This window comes from Boleophthalmus pectinirostris, unplaced genomic scaffold, assembly GCF_026225935.1.
Source record: "Boleophthalmus pectinirostris isolate CB_2022bp ecotype Guang Dong unplaced genomic scaffold, ASM2622593v1 HiC_scaffold_2, whole genome shotgun sequence".
Lineage (NCBI taxonomy): Eukaryota > Metazoa > Chordata > Actinopteri > Gobiiformes > Gobiidae > Boleophthalmus > Boleophthalmus pectinirostris.
The window spans coordinates 2310041-2329819 of NW_026571152.1; the positions used below are offsets into that span (position 1 = coordinate 2310041).

The following is a 19779-nucleotide window of genomic DNA, read 5'->3' on the forward strand; positions in this document are numbered from 1 at the left end:
ATCACCAAGACTAAAGAACTCATCCTGGACTTTTGGTGGAACAGATTCACCCCTGCTCCCTGTACATCAACGGCCAAAGTGTGGAGCGAGTGGAGACCTTCAAATTCCTTGGAGTTCACATCTCTGCAGATCTTCTCCTGGACACTCAACACCTCAGCTCTGGTCAAAAAGGCTGATCTCGACAGATCTCAGAAGCTCAGCAGGACAGGGCCTGGTCAGGACTTGGTTGGGAGACACTGGGAAAATCTGGAGCCACAGGGGGGCACCAGTTGTGTCCTTAGGCAAGACACTTTACCCACATTGCCTAGTATGAAAGTGGTGTGTGTGTGCGTGCGTGTGCGTGTGCGTGTGTGTGTGCGTGGGTGTGTGATGGTGGTCGGAGGGACCCATGGCACTGATTAGCATGGCAGCTTCAGTCAGTCTGCCCCAGGGCAGCTGTGGCTACAGTAGTAGTTTACCACCAGCAGGTCTGGAGTAAGTCAATAAAGCTCTGTGAAGTGTCTTTGTGACAGATGTGTGTGAAAAGTGCTATATAAATAAAATATTTACTTACTTTGATAGTGTGTGTTACCTGGACGGAGAGGATTCTGGAGAACTTTACGTGGACTCGATTGACTGCAACTTTACGCGGACACACACTCCACACTGGATATATTCACTGCTTCACATTTATTTGGGGATTATGCTTTTCCTGGGACCAAGAGGGAAGTGTGTTTTGGTGAAGTTTGATTAATATTATCTGTTTGGCTTCAGCTTTATTTATCATATTTCTGCACTTTGACTTTGAAACAGTGTAAAGACGTCGCACTGGAGACTTGATGTGTTTTTGATCCTCAAGTTTGAATGTGGGCTCAGTGTAGGTTAATTTAGGTTAGTTTAAATTTGTTTTCTGGATACATTTCCACTACATTGTCTCAGTCTACTTTTTTTTATATCTTTTTTTTTTTTTTTTTTTTTTTTTTACACATTTCTTGACCTGTTCAAGCGACACTGAAGATTCTAAGATATTTTGTTGGCCATTCCAAGAGCATGGGACTAAGAAGAAGGTTGATTTTTCAAGCTCAGTTTGGCACTGCGGCAGTGAAGAGCATCGAGAGGAGGAGTGCAGACGCTAACTAGCTGAGCTGAGTTAAAAGTTCCAAGTTCCCTGGAAGTTTCCTCCATCCTTCTTTGTAAATATGAACTAATACTTTCTTCACTGTAATACACCACAGTCCAGCTTCTGTGGAGTGGAAAAGGAAGTACACAGTTACACAAAGTATTACCAGAGTCAAACAGAGAAAGAAAGGTTGCTTTCACTTCTTTTTTTAAATGTAGGAGGTGACAGTAGCACGTAAATGTTTTTTGTTTTTTTGTTTTTTTTTTCAAGTGCAAACCCCCATCATGGTCTTGTGTATTTAGTGGTGACCTGCAGACAGAGACCAGACTGGACCTGAGGTAACAGCAGCAAGTTGACTTTATAACCCACATATGTTGTTTTACATTCTTCTTTGTGCTGCAGTTCACAGACATGGAGACCACAGCGCTGGCTTTGATGCTTTGTCTGGTGATGGCTTCTTTTCCAGTGGTAAGGCATTTTGATTCAAACTCTTAAGATATTTGGTTTATTTGATTTCATTCCAAAATTACTGAGGAGTCCAGATAATTTAAAGAATTGAAAGAAACAGTATTTAAAGAAACTGTGTGTTGCCTGCAGTCTTACAGTTTAACTTGAATCTGCAGATTGAGGACACATACAAGTTGTGGACATTGTTAGTATATGGACACATACACTGAGCTGCAGAGGCTGCAGTGCTGGGTTTAAGTACTGACCATTCAGATCAGAGAGAGGCATTTTAGGTTTAAAACAACTGGATTTCAGAATTGAAACTGGCAACACAAATGAGAGTTTAAGGATTATAATGTAATTCAATCACTTTGCTCTTAAATTGTCTAGGAGTCTGCCACAATTCCAGCGATTAAGATGAACCGTATGTGGCCTGAAGATCTGCAAGGTTTCTTTCAGAAGGTGCCCCCACATAGACCGTCAGGTGACGACAGGAGCAGCTCTGTGTCCATCCCGACACACAGGCCTGGTTCAGTCATTGCTAAGTGCAAGTGCGGCAAAAAAGTGTGTAGAATGAGAATAATAAGTAATAAGTGATGTTGTATTTTTGAGAGTAAAGTCGCGTCTGTGAATTTGTATTCGTACTGAAGAAAGCGTAATCGTACATTTACATTTGGTTATTGTAATTCTTGATATTGTAACTTTAATTTGTATTCTGATGGATAAAATACACACAGTACATTTGATGTACGACTGGACTCATTCAAGAGTTTACAAATATTTATATTATGCTCAACTACAGACAAATATGCAGGGATTTCTCTCCTATGCACATGAATATTTATGAAAGATTTCTTACTCCACATGGAACTAAACACAAATCTTTTTGCTTTAACTGTGTATATTGTGTTGTAATAGCATTATCTAGAGTTCCCAAGTGCTTTTTTTTTTTTTTTTTTTTTTTACTGCATTAGCACAAACGAGGGACATTTGCAGCTTTTCTGGTCAACAATGTCTAAATGTGTGTGTGTGTAACAGAAGCGTCCACATATAACATGTCATTAAAAACATTCCAAAAATAAAACGCTTATAAAAAGGTAATCTTTTTCTTGTCTTAATTTCCAGTTTCATTTCATTCAATACCTTAAAAATAAATAAAGTGTCATTCTCTCCATATCAGATTTATCTCTACATGAAACATCCAACAGCAGTATTTAAAGTTTTAAAGTGTAGATGAATGTTTTTTCCTGATTCTTCCTGTGCTTGGTGGAATAATACCTGTGTTCAAATAGTTCTATACTTACAAAGTATTTGTCAGAGTCAAGTGTCAACATTGACTCTGTCAACATAAAGCTTCTTTCATTTGTGTTTCTTGGTCCACTGTTTCAGATATGATTGGCTCTTTCATTTGTGAAGTTTACACTTTAAAAATACCACATTTTGCATTAATTAATGTTAGATGTTTATAAATCAATAAATTACAATTACTCCTACTTTTACTTTGTGTGTGTGTTTTTTTTTTTTTACAAATACATTTGTTTTTAATCCCTACTGATAATTTGACTTGTAAAATTAATTCAAAGTACTTAGGCTACTTGAATCAAATGTTTTGCGTCTTTACCAACCTGTTTATGAAGCCAGAACAGTGACAGCATTTCCAAGAAGAAATGTTCTATCAATTAAAGCTACACGTGGTGTTATAGGCCCCCGCCGTTCCTCGTGAGGGCCAAGATCCTGCCTATCGTCCCCACCTACATCTCCAAATCACCAAACACTCAGCGTATATGTATATACATGTATATATATGTATATACATATATACATGTATATACATATATGCATAAGTGGGTCATTTTTGACCCACTTATGCACCTAAGGGTTAATGTGGGTAGGTCTTATAGCTTTTAACTAGCACCATTTGATTCCCTGACCCTGAAAATGTGGGTTTAGCAATTAATATCAACATTTCAACTTGACTGAGGCTGAGATATTCCAAAAAGAGGTTTTTGGCGGCCATTTAAAAAAAAATCCAATATGGCCGCCATAAAGACATCTGGGTAAATGCAAACATTGATTTTCTGACATAAATTAAAGACACTAGCTTGCTAAAAGTTCAGTTGAAAGGGCTAAAAAAGGAGAAAAAGTCCCTGATGCAAAGAAATGACGACTTAAAAAGTGAGATTTCGAGACTGGAAAAGATGAAGAAAAAGCAACCATCAATGGTACAAAACAATTGTGAAGAGAATATGCAACAACCAAATGAAGAATTTAAAAATACAGTATGCAGCAAAGAGGTGACTATTCCAGATCATCTAATGAGAGCTCGTTTACAAGAGGAGTTTGAAAGTTTACGATCAAAACTGCCTCAAGATGGAGAGTGGAAACAGCGCCACCTGGAGTTAGAAAAAGAGAAAAATCGCACGTTAGAAGATACAGAATGTTTACAGAAAGACATAGTGAGGATGAGCCAAAACCTGGCTGAAAATGAGATTTGGAAAAAGAAATGCTTGGATTTAGAGACGACAAACAGCATCTTAAAAAGCAAAATTGAGCAGTTGAAGGAAAATCTTTGCCACATAACAAAAGAATATGATGCTGAAAAGGTACGAGTGTTCAAATACAACAAAAAAGTCTGGGAGATAGAACATCTGCAGAACTATAATTACAAAATTCAGCAAAACTTTGACAAGACCCTGAGTAAAATTACAAACAGCAAAGTCATGCCAGATAATCAGGAGCAAATTGACATTGAACTTGCAAGAGCTGAACACAAGCATCTGATTAAGAAACAACAAGAAATTTCAGTAGAATACCTCAAGATTAAAAAGTGTAGGCAAGCGGGAAAAGAATTGCAGCATAAAATGACAGATGAGAACAGGCTGAACTTTAACTTGCTAAGAGGAATTGTTAAACTACAGCAGCAGATCCAAGAGGCTAGTGCGCTAAACGTTGATCTGACGTTGATAGAGGAAAAGAAATCCTTGCTGGAGCTAAGAAATAACCACTTAAAGTACGAAATATTAAGATTGACGAAGGCTAAGAAAGAACAGGAGACATTACTGGGCAAATATCAAAATCGTGAATACAAAAATGAACATTTGCGTCAACAAAATGAAATGCTGCAAAAAGACTACACAGAGTTGTATCTCCAATTGCACAGCCAAGAAGTGCTGAGCATTTTGAATGACATCTAAAGAAGGACGATTGTGTAGTGTTCTCTGTTCCACTCTCACACCTGCACAACCAAACCGAGCCACGGCCTGATGACATGCTGCTGTTTGTTTACTTGTGGTGCAGCAGAGCTTTCTATGTACACAATATAGGAGATAATAACAGTGTGGAGGAGTGAGGACAGCTGGAGGAGAGGGTGCAAAACTTTTGGTCACCGTCCACTGTCCTTACTGAAGGGAAGCACAGATTGGCTGTGTGCTTTAGAGCAGCCTTTATTCACTGTTTTGCTTGTATGAGTAACATCAGTGCACATCCAGGGCTTTTAGGAAAGTCGTGCGTGTGCGCGTCCACGAGCAACCGTGCTGTGCTTTGACCCACCTCCTCCAACCGGAACTATTTCCCAATACAGCAAAGAAACACTGGGGGAAAACGGTTTCCTTCACTGGGGACAGCTGCAAATCACAATGTGGCCACCCCAGTCCTGGACAGACAGGAGAAGGAGCTTCAGCTGCATTTGGAGAATCAGATCATCTGAGCCAGTGGTGGTCACATGACCCTACAGCTGTTTAATAAAAAACTTCAACACAAAACAGACTCTAATACTCCCTCCTTATTCTCTACACTGTGCTGATTTGAATGAGAATTCAACATGGCAGTGTACATGACCCTCTGTTTGAACTGGAGTAAAAAGGCTGGGGAATAATAATAATAATAATAACATTAGTGGGAGTGACCTCGGAGAAAACATGCACCTCATTGGTCTGTTATTAATGTCATATCTTTATTTAGGGACAAAATAGTAAAATGGAAATCCCAGAATAATGTAAAGTGGATTGGTTTACAGAGTAGTTTTAAGTCATATGCTTGGGCAGGTTATAGCAAATTGCTCATTTCCACCTTCAGTCCCTGGACAAGTTGATGTCATAAATGGCGTACATGCCAATAAAATAAAATACAATGTATACACACATATAACACACATGGACCAACATGAACCTACTGCACACTGACCACTACACACATATACACACATGAACCAACTGACACACTGACACACATATAACACACATGGACCAACATGAAACTACTGCACACTGACCACTACACACATATAACACACATGGACCAACATGAACCTACTGCACACTGACCACTACACACATATAACACACATGGACCAACATGAACCTACTGCACACTGACCACACACACATAAACACACATGGACAACTGACTACTGCACATGACACACATATAACACACATGGACCAACATGAACCTACTGCACACTGACCACTACACACATATAACACACATGAACCAACATGAACCTACTGCACACTGACCACTACACACACATATAACACACATGGACCAACATGAACCTACTGCACACTGACCACTACACACATATAACACACATGGACCAACATGAACCTACTGCACACTGACCACTACACACATATAACACACATGGACCAACATGAACCTACTGCACACTGACCACTACACACACATATAACACACATGGACCAACATGAACCTACTGCACACTGACCACTACACACATATAACACACATGGAACCAACATGAACCTACTGCCACACTGACCACTACACACATATAACACACATGGACCAACATGAACCTACTGCACACTGACCACTAACACACATATAACACACATGGACCAACACATGAACCTACTGCACACTGACCACTACACACATATAACACACATGGACCAACATGAACCTACTGCACACTGACCACTACACACATATAACACACACTGGACCAACATGAACCTACTGCACACTGACCACTACACACATATAACACACATGGACCAACATGAACCTACTGCACACTGACCACATACACAACATATACACACACATACACCACACTGACACGAACTACTGCACACTGACCACTACACACAATATACACACATGGACCAACATGAACCTACTGCACACTGACCACTACACACATATAACACACATGGACCAACATGAACCTACTGCACACTGACCACTACACACATATAACACACATGGAACCAACATGAACCTACTGCACACTGACCACTACACACATATAACACACATGGACCAACATGAACCTACTGCACACTGACCACTACACACATATAACACACATGGACCAACATGAACCTACTGCACACTGACCACTACACACACATATAACACACATGGACCAACATGAACCTACTGCACACTGACCACTACACACATATAACACACATGGACCAACATGAACCCTGACACTGCACACTGACCACTACACACATATAACACACACATGGACCAACATGAACCTACTGCACACTGACCACTACACACATATAACACACATGGACCAACATGAACCTACTGCACACTGACCACTACACACATATAACACACATGGACCAACATGAACCTACTGCACACTGACCACTACACACATATAACACACATGGACCAACATGAACCTACTGCACTGCACACTGACCACTACACACATATAACACCACATGGACCAACATGAACCTACTGCACACACTGACCACTACACACACATATAACACACATGGACACCAACATGAACCTACTGCACACTGACCACTACACACATATAACACACATGAACCAACATGAACTACTGCACACTGACCACTACACACATATAACACACATGGACCAACATGAACCTACTGCACACTGACCACTACACACATATAACACACATGACCAAACATGAACCATACTGCACACTGACCACTACACACATATAACACACATGGACCAACATGAACCTACTGCACACTGACCACTACACACAATATAACACACATGGACCAACATGAACCTACTGCACACTGACCACTACACACATATAACACACATGACCAACATGAACCTACTGCACACTGACCACTACACACATATACACACACATGAAACAACTGAACCACTGCACACTGACCACTACACACATATAACACACATGGACCAACATGAACCTACTGCACACTGACCACTACACACATATAAACACACATGGACCAACATGAACCTACTGCACACTGACCACACTACACACATATAACACACATGGACAACATGAACCTACTGCACACTGACCACTACACACATATAACACACATGGAACCAACATGAACCTACTGCACACTGACCACTACACACATATAACACACATGGACCAACATGAACCTACTGCACACTGACCACTACACACATATAACACACATGGACCAACATGAACCTACTGCACACTGACCACTACACACATATAACACACATGGACCAACATGAACCTACTGCACACTGACCACTACACACATAACACACATGGACCAACATGAACCTACTGCACACTGACCACTACACACATATAACACACACATGGACCAACATGAACCTACTGCACACTGACCACTACACACACATAACACACATGGACAACATGAAACTACTGCACACTGACACTACACACAACACATAACACACATGGACCAACATGAACCTACTGCACACTGACCACTACACACATATAACACACATGGAACCAACATGAACCTACTGCACACTGACCACTACACACACATATAAACACACATGGACCAACATGAACCTACTGCACACTGACCACTACACACATATAAACACACATGGACCAACATGAACCTACTGCACACTGACCACTACACACATATAACACACATGGACCAACATGAACCTACTGCACACTGACCACTACACACATATAACACACATGGACCAACATGAACCTACTGCACACTGACCACTACACACATATAACACACATGGACCAACATGAACCTACTGCACACTGACCACTACACACATATAACACACATGGACCAACATGAACCTACTGCACACTGACCACTACACACATAAAACACACATGGACCAACATGAACCTACTGCACACTGACCACTACACACATAAATAACACACATGGACCAACATGAACCTACTGCACACTGACCACTACACACATATAACACACATGGACCAACATGAACCTACTGCACACTGACCACTACACACATAAAACACACATGGACCAACATGAACCTACTGCACACTGACCACTACACACATAAACACACATGGACCAACATGAACCTACTGCACACTGACCACTACACACATATAACACACATGAACCAACATGAACCTACTGCACACTGACCACTACACACATATAACACACATGGGAATGACCTGGTGCCCCTGATGCACAAGGGACAGAGAGGAGGGACACTCATGGACTGAGGGTTGTTACTCTGACAAAGAATCTACTAACCCTACCTTCAATTTTGTTTCTTTATTATTGTATTGCACTGCTCCAAGTGCTTAAAATGACCCTCAGGGACAAATAAAATGATCCTGAAGGATTGATAAATATAAATAAATCAAAGGAACATGTGTAGACTAGATCAAACTTCCACAACACAAATCTAATGCTGTTCACAATTCACAAAACTCATGAGGTAAAAGTTGTTTCTAGTATTTCTGCAGTTTATGACCTTTATGATCACATACAGAGACTGAATAAAAGAGTGGATTAAGTGAGTGTGACGTCACACGCAGCATTTAGCTCCAGCTAAATGAAGTTCATTGAGCAAAAGGAGAAATGCAATTATTTCAATCATTTTTTTAACAAAATGTTGGTGGACTCTGCCTCACATCTGCCTGCAATGTACCAATTTTTAAAATTTTCAACAAATTTATCACAAATATACATTAGATGATTCTGACTGATCGTTTCAGTTCTTTAAATAAATTGAGAACATGTATTAGCTTGTTTATTTGGAAGGTTTTATAATTATTTAAAATAATATTTTAGATTGCATTTAAACGCAAAGTATCAATAGAGAAAACTGGCTCATCATCGCATTGTAGAATACATATATACATGTATATACATGTGTGTCTGTGTCTCTGTGTCTCTCTGTGTGTTTCTGTGTTTGATGTGGATAGTGCTTAAAATAAATACTTGATGCAGAAGAAGGACTACACCAGGACTAAAACCGGGACTACACCAGGACTAAAACCAGGACTAAAACCAGGACTAAAACCAGGACTACACCAGGACTAAAACCAGGACTAAAACCAGGACTAAAACCAGGACTAAAACCAGGACTACACCAGGACTAAAACCAGGACTAAAACCAGGTCTAGACCAGGACTAAAGCAGGTCTGAATCTGTCCAATGCACTTCAACTTAAACTCACCAAATTGTCAAAATTTAAGATTAAAATCTTGAATTTTAGTTTTAATTCTCTCACCTCTGAGGAACATTTGGTGCTTCACCTGTTAAATGTTAAAAGAAGCTCACACTGTTTCTCAGCTCTTTGTGTGTGTTTGTTTCATTTCTAATGTTTTTGAGGCATTTGTGAAACATAAAACAAGACAAGCAAGAACAAAAAAACAGATTTTATTTTCTCATTTTAATATTTTAATTAAGGGAACTGGAATTGTAATTTTGGGAAGCGCAGTCAAACAGGACTAAACGCACAAAGTTAAAAACAATACAACAAAGAACTGATGAATAAACATGGAAGGAAAGAAAAACATCTTAACGTGTCATTTAACGCTTGTAAGTTTTGACACTACACATCGGCCAACTCCACAGTGTGGAGTCTCTGAAGCCTGATCTCCAGCTTCTTGAGTCTGACTTTAGGCTCACTTGATCCGGCCTCAGCAGCTCTTTCTCCTTTCCCCACAGACCCCAAATCCTTCCCTCTTTCTTCACAGTCGTCTGGTTCGTCTCCTGTGTGCGTTCGGTAGTGACTGGAGAATTCCTGGGATGTTCTGAAGAACTTTTCACACTGGTCACACTCGTATACTATCTGCCAGCAGTTTTCTCTCATGTGTTTACTGAGATCGGATGATTGAGAGAAAGTTTTCTCACACTGGTCACATGTGAAGGTCATTCTGTTGGTTGATCTTGTAGCTCTGCATCAGAACAAAGGAAAGAAAGTGTCAATTAAAATCACTTTTTAAACTGTTCAAATAAAGTAACTGTAACTAAATACACATAAAATCACACATAGTAAATCATATGTAAGAATGAGTGTGTTTTCATGCACATCAGTGTCCCGGTTATGTCAGGATTCGGGATACTGTGTTTACATGCGCGTGGAGAAACCAGGACACTCATGTCTCTGTGACATGATCAAATGGAGTATCCCGGTTTCTTGACATAATCTTACAAATGCTCAAATGCAAAAATGAACTTAAATCAATTTAATAAACCAGGAAAAGAGGAAGCAGAGGAAGTGCGGGAGGTTTAACCAGCGATACGACATCCCACAATCCACTGCACACATCAAACCCAACAGAGTCTTCATTAAATCTTCTGCATATATAAACTCAACTTGAATAAAAAATAAAAATAAAAAGTCTATAGTAGATATAGTAGAAATAGTGTTTCTGGTCTGGAGTGGAGTTCCACTTTTCCCATGTGTCTCACACAAACGTGTTTTCATGTTCTGCTCTAGTCAGTCTCTTGTATCAGCACAACTTCAAATACAATTATCCAATTTTAAAGTACACTATGTAACTTTTCTGGTGGACGAGCTGTCGGCCTGGGCGAATGTCGAGGAGAGAAAGTGGCGTGCTGGGGCAGTCGCATGGGGGGGCGAGGGCCACTATCGCCGCGAGCGGCTTTAATTATTATTATTATTATTATTATTATTATTATTATTATTATTATTATTATTGTAATATTATTAATAACAGTACTTTTTGTTATTTAAAGCAGTGAGTAATGGTCGTTATTAGAATTGGATCTGGTGTTTTTTGCCCACATAATGGGTGCGATGTTGGTTTTAATTTTTATTTATGTGGTCTTAAAAAGGTCTTTTAAAAGTCTTAAATTTGGGGTAGTCAAACTTGGGGATACCCTGGACAGAAAATAAGTCAATTTGCTGATGACCCAGCATTATTCTTGCAAAACAGTGTCATGGTTGAGAAAGCACTCGATTCAATGTACTTTTTTTTCAAAGGCATCATGGTTAAAGTTAAATATTAATAAATGTGAAATTCTCCCCCTTCATTCGTGTCAACACAAAAATGTTGTATCAATTAGGGTTGAAAATTATGTTAAATATTTGGGAATTTTGATCTCTAAAAATGCAGTCTGAAGAGAAGATTAATAGAAATGAAGAAAGGTCTTAGTCACTGGTCACTCAGGATCTCACTCTTTCTGGTAGAAGCTCGGTCACTAAAGCAGAAGGTGTTTCCAAAGTTGTATATCCTTGTCATTCTATGTACATTTCACCACAGAATATCAAGAAAGCCAACTCAATCATTTTTCAGTTTTTGTGGAAAAACAAAACTCAATAGGTTTAAAACATTTTGGGGTGAACGATTACAATTATGCCGCTGACGCGGCCCACGGGCAATGCCACCGTGCCATGTCAGCGGGCACCAGTCACTGACATGAGTGTGAGTGTGTTTGGAAAGGGGAGAGCGCTTCGCGTTCTGTTTTCGCGGGCGCACTTGACATGGTGCACGAAGTGCACCATGTCAAGTGCGCCCTACATTTTGGGGTGAACGATTACAAATATGCCGCTGACGCGGCCCACGGGCAATGCCACCGTGCCATGTCAGCGGGCACCAGTCACTGACATGTGAGTGTGAGTGTGTGTTTGGAAAGGGGAGAACGCTTCGCGCTCTGTTGCGTGTGCTTCGCACACGCCTTCCCGCAGTGCTTCGCACTGCTGAACAGTAACAATAGGCCCTACGCCACCCATGGCGCTCGGGCCTAATAAAAATAAAATAATAATAATTCGAGCAAAAACAATATATCCGAAAACATTAGAACAACATATTATACATTTTTTGAAAGCTCTCGACCTTCCCCACGTCACCGTGGGGTCATTGGTGAGTGACGGGCACTGACGCGCTCGTCATTCGCCATCTCGTCGAGGTCACCCATCGCCTTCCATTGACTTCCATTCATTTTAGCAGTAGTAAATATGAGCCAGGCCTTGGGTGTGGGTTACTGGGATACTGCTGTTCGTGCCGGGGGCGACCGTGGACATAGTTGCATGTCGTCTTGTCGCATTCGGACATGCGCACGTCCCTTCCCATTTGCTCCGCTGAGCGGAAGCAATAGGCCCTACGCCCTGTCGGGGCTCGGGCCTAACTAGATTAATCCATTTTAGTCCATTTGTTTTTTCTCAATTTGCATTCAGTTTGTCTGGAGACACTTTCAAAATACTGTAGATATTAACATCAAAAATGTGCCTAAAATCTCTTTTTTAACAAAACCAACAAATCTGATGCTTTAACGGATCTAAACATCTGTGGAGAAAACTTTGACTTTTGATTTATGAAGTACACTTTCATGGGAGTACTTCAGTACTTTTACTTAAGTAGGTTTTTGCATTTAATACTTTTACTTCAGTATTTTTTTCTCTTGCATCTGAACTTTTACTCAAGTACCGCAGATGTTCAGTGGCTCTTTCAGCTCCGCGTGATTCTTCATCGCGGTGTCAAGGGCGAGCACACTGCACGTGCACGCGCTTTGGAACGAGAGGGACACGCGTGAGGACAGGAGCAGTGTGACGGGAGCAGTGTGACGGGAGCTGTGTGACGGGAGCTGTGCGACGGGAGCAGTGCGACGGGAGCTGTGCGACGGGAGCAGTGTGACAGGAGCTGTGCGCGGTGTGGAGCGTGAACGCGCTTTGCAGAGTCCGCGGGTTTGACGCGCCGCGCGCTCCCGTGCGTCTTTGACCCCGTCTGGTTTCTTTAGCTCTTTCACAAATATCTCCGTGAGTTTTAGACCAATTTACATCAAATAAAAATCATTGAGTAGCTTGAAATCAGCAGAATAAGGCCGCGTGGTCAGTTTATACCAAAGAGTCGGATCTGCAGCTGTGACGTTTGATTCATGTAGGACGCACGCGCCCCGCGCAACGACGAAACAAGATTAAAAAACACGGACACAAACTGAACCGAACACTGTACAGAAACAGACCGAACACTTCACAGACACGATTTACTGCACCCACGTGTCCCGTTACGGCCCTTCTTCTTCTGACCTAGAACTTATCATGCTAATCAAGCTAACGCCGCTTTCACTGAAGTAACGCGCTTTAACTGACGATTTTCATCATGACTTTACTCCAACAACACACGACACTTCACATGTGTCAGGGGCATTATGTTGTACAATTATATTCTTACCTCATTTTGTCCATAATCCACACTTTCTCTGTGTAAAATCCACGTGTCGAAGAAGAAAATTGCTGTTCCACCTGAGAAGCCCCGCCCCTCCGCTTCTGCTCCAACCAATCCACCGTGAAAAAACTATCGCCAGATTATTTTATTATAATAATAATAAATCTAATATCATGAATAGAACATATTTTCTACATTTTAGCCAATGACTATTGCATTAAGAAAAATAATAATAATAAATAAATCTTCTGATGCACTTCTGAGCGGGGGTCGCGGTGGGGACCTGATGTGTCCGGTGAACAACACACTTCATCTTACAGACAAATGATCATGGACTCTTCAGTCTGTAGTCGGGTGGGGTGGGGGTGGTAGTGGGGGTGGTAGCGGTGGGGACCTCATGTGTCCGGTGAACACACTTCATGCTTCATGCTTGTTCTTCAGTCTGTAGTCGTGGGGGGTGGTAGGAGGCAGGTGGGCGGGGTGTCAGCAGGTGGGCGGGGAGGTAGCGGTGGGGACCTCATATGTCAGGTGAACACACACGTCACACACACTTGTTCCAGTAGTGACCACAGGGGGCGCACTCTGAAACACACTTTACACACACACACACTTTTTGTCCGGTGAAAAGTGACCCGTCGGGGCCTGAGTCCTTACGGGTCCAAACTTCACCAGACAGCTTCAAAAAGGCTTTTTTATCATTTGCAATGGTTGTGCCTGTGGGGACTCGAGCTCAGGTCCCGACGGCTCTCGGGGTCCTGACGGGTTTGGTGTGCAATCAGGTCAGAGTCCTCACCAGGATAGAAAAACAAGTGCACACACACGCACACACACGCACGCACACACACACACACACACATGCACGCACACACACGCACACACACACACACACACACATGCACGCACACACACGCACACACACACACGCACGCACGCACACACACACACTCACACACACACACGCACGCACACACACACGCACACACATACGCACGCACACACACGCACACACATACGCACGCACACACACGCACACGCACGCACACACAAACACACACACACACGCACACACCATGGATCTGTAATAAGAACTATAATAAGTTATATATACAAGAGGTTTCTGCTCACTTTTTATTTTGCAGGCTGTCACACGACCTCTTCTTGTGAAAATCTTAGAAAAATAAAAGATTAGTTAGTCTCTTGCTTTAAATGCGTAAGTCTGTTGTTAAAGTTCACGTTCCTCCACCGAGCTGCAGTGTCGGTCTGTCAGGACCATTCATACGAGACGACATTCCACCTGCATTTGCAACATTCACAGTCACAGAGGAATAGATAATATTTGATATACAGAGACATAGTGTTGGGGAGTATCAGATAACAAGTACCGCCGTTACCTACAAATTATGAGTAACTGTATTCAGTTACAGTTACTGTTTCAATTAATGGTAATTGGATTACAGTTACTTCACTGAAATAAGTGGATTACAAGGCCTTATTTTACTGTTTTCACATTTTGTGCTACATCCCACAACACCCTACAACAAATAAATGTATTAAATGAGATTGTTTTTACGTTCTGGAATTTGTTTGCACGTATATATTTTGTAACAAATTAATTATGGGTGACGAATAATTTGTTATAAAATAATTCACTTTCTGGTCAAACAAACAAATTATTTTTAATTATTAATACTGAAACGTTTTATTTTGACAGCAAATAAAAGTATTAAATAAGATAGAAGTATTCAGTCTGTTTCTGTGCAGAAAATCCCAATTCACACAGATATGTAGAAGTGAAAGGAATAAGTATAGAAACACTGGCTCTACTGAGGACAGGAGATTCCCTCACTCTCTCATGTGTCACAACTTTTTCATTCATTCAGTTTATCTGTTTGAGCAAGGTATACACACGTGCATACATACATACATATACACATCAATGATATCCAGTGCATATATTCAATATAAATACATATACACATATGCATAACACACATACATGTATATACATACACGCAGAAATATATTTTTGTTTATGACAAACAATAATGTTGAAGTAGACACAAAGTTTATCATTTATGACTGTACAAAAGAAAGAGTAATGAGAATGAAAAATTTAAGAATTTTTGTTTTTGTTTATGGTCAAACAAACTAATAACTGTAATGAAGAAGGCACAAAAATGTATCGTTTATGATCATGCAAAATAAACTACAATGAGATGGGAAGGATTTTTATTGTTTCTAGCCGAACAAACTAATATTAATGATAAAGAGGGCACAAAATGTATTGTTTATGATCATATCAAGATAAAAAGTAATATTAAAGAAAAGCATGTGTTTAGTTAATAGTCGTGGTTTGGACCTATGCCTATAACTATCACAGACATACATGCAGACTGTGGCCACCCAAAAAAAACCTCTTGTGACCCAACTGAGGGTTGTGATCTGGTCTTTGGGAAAAGATGCCTTAGTCCTCCAGGCCTCCATCATTAAAAAAAAAACAGTTAAAACTGTAGTAGCCAGGGTAATCATTTGAGGAGTAAAATCCCCACAGCACTCCCCGTTTGCCATTGCCACAGTAGCCAGCCCCACAGTCTTTAAACAATTCTCTGCACATCAGACTATGACATGTGCTTATTGTGTACATTTTCCTGTACTCCTGCCGGTGGCTGGATGACAGTGTGTTCCACTTTAGCACACCTGACAAGAGAAAATAATTCAGTCAACAAACACAATAAAAATCTTCCTTTAAGTTTATTACAGAGTCAGATAATATATTGACTGTCTAGCCAGCTGAAATGAGCCTCCTCCTGGAAAACCTTCTGGCTGACAATTTGGTGAAAAAGCCTGCAGGTGACAGAGAGGTGAAGGATTGCTGGGTCACCATCCTGGAGGACCACCAACATCAAAACCCTCTTCAAAATGTCCTCAGGCAGCTGTTGATAAATATGATTTAGTATAGAATCCTTACATGACTATTCTATCAAGTCAAAAGTGATTCTAAATGCATGCCTGCAAAATTCCAGGGACCTCTCCATGATCTTTCCACCATCTAGCAGGGAGTGTGTGTATCTAAAATATGGTAATAAAATGTTATGTTCACCATTTATGTCACAGAAACACATATTACTTTCACCTTGTATCTCCCTAAGTTATTACCTCAGTGTTACTGTGTTTCTTGCGTGGCACACGGAAGACAGGAACCAGCCTACCCTCACCCATCTGTCTGCCCTCGATGGTATAATGGGCAATTCTTTTACCATGTCTGTAATTTACAAGCACGTGTCTTGACCTTGCAGTGTACATGTATTAATTTTAAACTGCATAATAATCAAAAAATAATTATTCAGAAATCATACCCTTCAATCTTGAGGTTCTCCACCAGCACTCTGCACCACCACCTCCTCAGGTACGACATGTCGTACTAAAGATTAGTGTTACAATGCGATACAGAGAAGAGTTAGAAATTAAACGCAGAGCACTACAACTGAGTTATTTACTTATACATACTTATACATAAGTCTTTAATTTGTCGATTATAGTCAGTGAACAAACTTTGGTCAATTGAATTATCAATAGGTGAAGCTTTGTAGAAAAGTGAGTTTGTAAAAAGGTCTTTAATCCTTTAGGGGTCTTTGTGCATTATCTCATGCAGGGAGTGCATGAGCTTGGTAAATCTTGCTTGGGTGACAGGTCCGAGATAGGGAGGTTCAAGCAAGTGGGGGAGGGGTATAGTGTCATCAAAGTGAACCCCCGTCAGAGGCTGTTGTCCAAACTTTGTGCAAGTCTATTCCCTAAGATATCATGGCAACAGCCATGATTTCACATCTTCCATAGGTCAGAGGTCAGTCCTCTTACAGATGATACTTTATTTCTTATAGATGTATAATTTAGTCTATCAATAGTCAACCCTGATTTAATACATTTTTTAAGTAGCTGATTCCTCATTTTCATTAATTTTAAACACTCTGAGTTCAACCATTTAAGAAAGTAAATTTTTTTTCCTATTAATTATGGTTTTAGAAAAGGACTGACTAACTTCCTGAATTTTTTAAAGAAATAATTCACAACAGGTGTCAGTATCATCAGTTGACAATGCATTTCCCCAATTCAAGACATTTAATGCTCTTTACATGTTTTTTTCTTGATTTTTTGGTATAATATTGAATTTTGATTGCTTATTTGGATGATTTGTAATTGAATTTTCAAAACGTTGTTTACTTAGTTTTCTCAAACAGAAGACTGCGTTATGATCAGAAAGACTGATCAATAAATTTTGTGTTTGTGCTGAACGATGAGTGACTCTTGTGGGATGCTGTATTAGCTGAGTGAAATTAAATTGGTCAGTTATTAATTTGAGTTTTTCCCTGTCCTTTTTGTCAACCCAGATTATATTGAAATCCACTATTAGAATTATTGCTTTTTTGTGGTTGCACATATTTAGGAGGGCTTTGAAATGGGCATAAAAGTCTATTTTAGCAGAAGGTTTTTGATAAAGACAGATAACAGTGAATGACATTTCAGCTGAAAGAAGAATATCTACACCCACACATTCTAACTTGATGTGACTAGGCCACAATATTTGGTTACGTTTGTATTTATTTGAAATGTACAATAACACACCACCTCCTTTACCCTTATCCCTGTCCTTCCTGAAAGTACTGAAGCCTGGGAAGGATATCGCTGAATCAGGGGAAGAACTGTGTAACCATGTTTCAGAAAGGGCAAAATAGTCAATGTTAGAATTACATATCAGATGTTCCAACTGTTCAAGCATAAAAGCAAGATGTTTTTTGGGCCATCTTGTCATTAACAATGTCACAGTGTCACTTTGTTGATACTTACACAAAGCAAGTAGTGCCCTGGAGTCCAAAGTGGGAACACCAGCACAGTCTCTGTGGCATCCACCTTAAACAAGGATGTTGTGCTGTCAGTGCAAGTCTTATTTTTTAACTATATTCAATGTGTATTTATATTGTACTTACTGGAAGACTCAGCAGAGGGTCACAGCCCCTGGGTGGTAGCCAGGTAGGGGGTATATGGAGGTCCATAATGAAGACCTTTTTCCCCTACAGAAGAAAATGTCATGCTTTGTTATGCTAAATTCAACTCGCATATTATCCACTCAAATATGAATATACACATACCTGAAGTTGGGATATCTCTTTCACCAACCTCAAGCAAGCATTTCCCACCTGTGGACATACAGAAACATAACAATACATACATATTAAACTTATGGGATTATGTGGTGGTATGTTAAGATGTTTGATTGTAGAGGGGGAAATCTTCTTGCTACAAACACATCTTTTACTCACTACAGAGTCTATTTCCCTGTTAAGTCCTAGACTTTACAGATTCTCCCTAGTCAAGCAGGTTGGACCATCCTTCACCATTATTTCTTGAGGTGGCCCACTTTCATTCAAAATGTAATTGACCTAATTTAAAAAAAATGGCACGATAAATGCTTTACTTGAACAATCAACATAAAATCCATTGTTCACAGTTGATCTATGTCCAGTCACAAATGAATCCACAAATGATATAGTCATGTAACAGCTGTTCCTGGAGGGGATGTTCTCCTTTTGGACCCAGGAGGAGCTGCAGGGCCTAAGGTTTATGACGGCAGTCAGCATTTCACACTGTTGCCCACAATGATGTGCGGAACCAGCATCTAATAGATAATGAAAAGTGCATGTAGCATGTCTTACTCCAAGTAACGTGTGTATTCTCAACTATGTAAACTTTGCGAGTATTTTGTTTAACTTACAGTCAGAGTTTGACGCCTTGTCAGTCATTGGTTTGGCTG

At 40.3% G+C, this 19779-nt stretch overlaps 1 protein-coding gene and 2 long non-coding RNA genes across 3 annotated transcripts; 1 reads left to right on the forward strand and 2 right to left on the reverse strand.

Moving 5' to 3' along the window:
* The first annotated feature begins 1111 nt into the window (after positions 1 to 1111).
* Positions 1112 to 2624, forward strand: LOC110159376 (uncharacterized). The gene is made up of 3 exons (XR_002318726.2): positions 1112 to 1437; positions 1502 to 1567; positions 1937 to 2624. It is a non-coding gene; the product is annotated as an uncharacterized LOC110159376 (long non-coding RNA).
* A 7731-nt stretch (positions 2625 to 10355) lies between these two features.
* LOC129409467 (zinc finger and SCAN domain-containing protein 16-like) lies at positions 10356 to 14332 on the reverse strand. Its single transcript, XM_055155653.1, has 2 exons — positions 13980 to 14332; positions 10356 to 10739 (listed from the first exon to the last, which is right to left on the reverse strand). Exons 1-2 carry the CDS (start codon positions 13991 to 13993, stop codon positions 10394 to 10396), a joined length of 360 nt encoding a protein of 119 aa, XP_055011628.1. The 5' UTR covers positions 13994 to 14332; the 3' UTR covers positions 10356 to 10393.
* A 4498-nt stretch (positions 14333 to 18830) lies between these two features.
* LOC129409370 (uncharacterized) lies at positions 18831 to 19184 on the reverse strand. Its single transcript, XR_008632378.1, has 3 exons — positions 19118 to 19184; positions 18956 to 19039; positions 18831 to 18878 (listed from the first exon to the last, which is right to left on the reverse strand). It is a non-coding gene; the product is annotated as an uncharacterized LOC129409370 (long non-coding RNA).
* Positions 19185 to 19779: the final 595 nt, after the last annotated feature.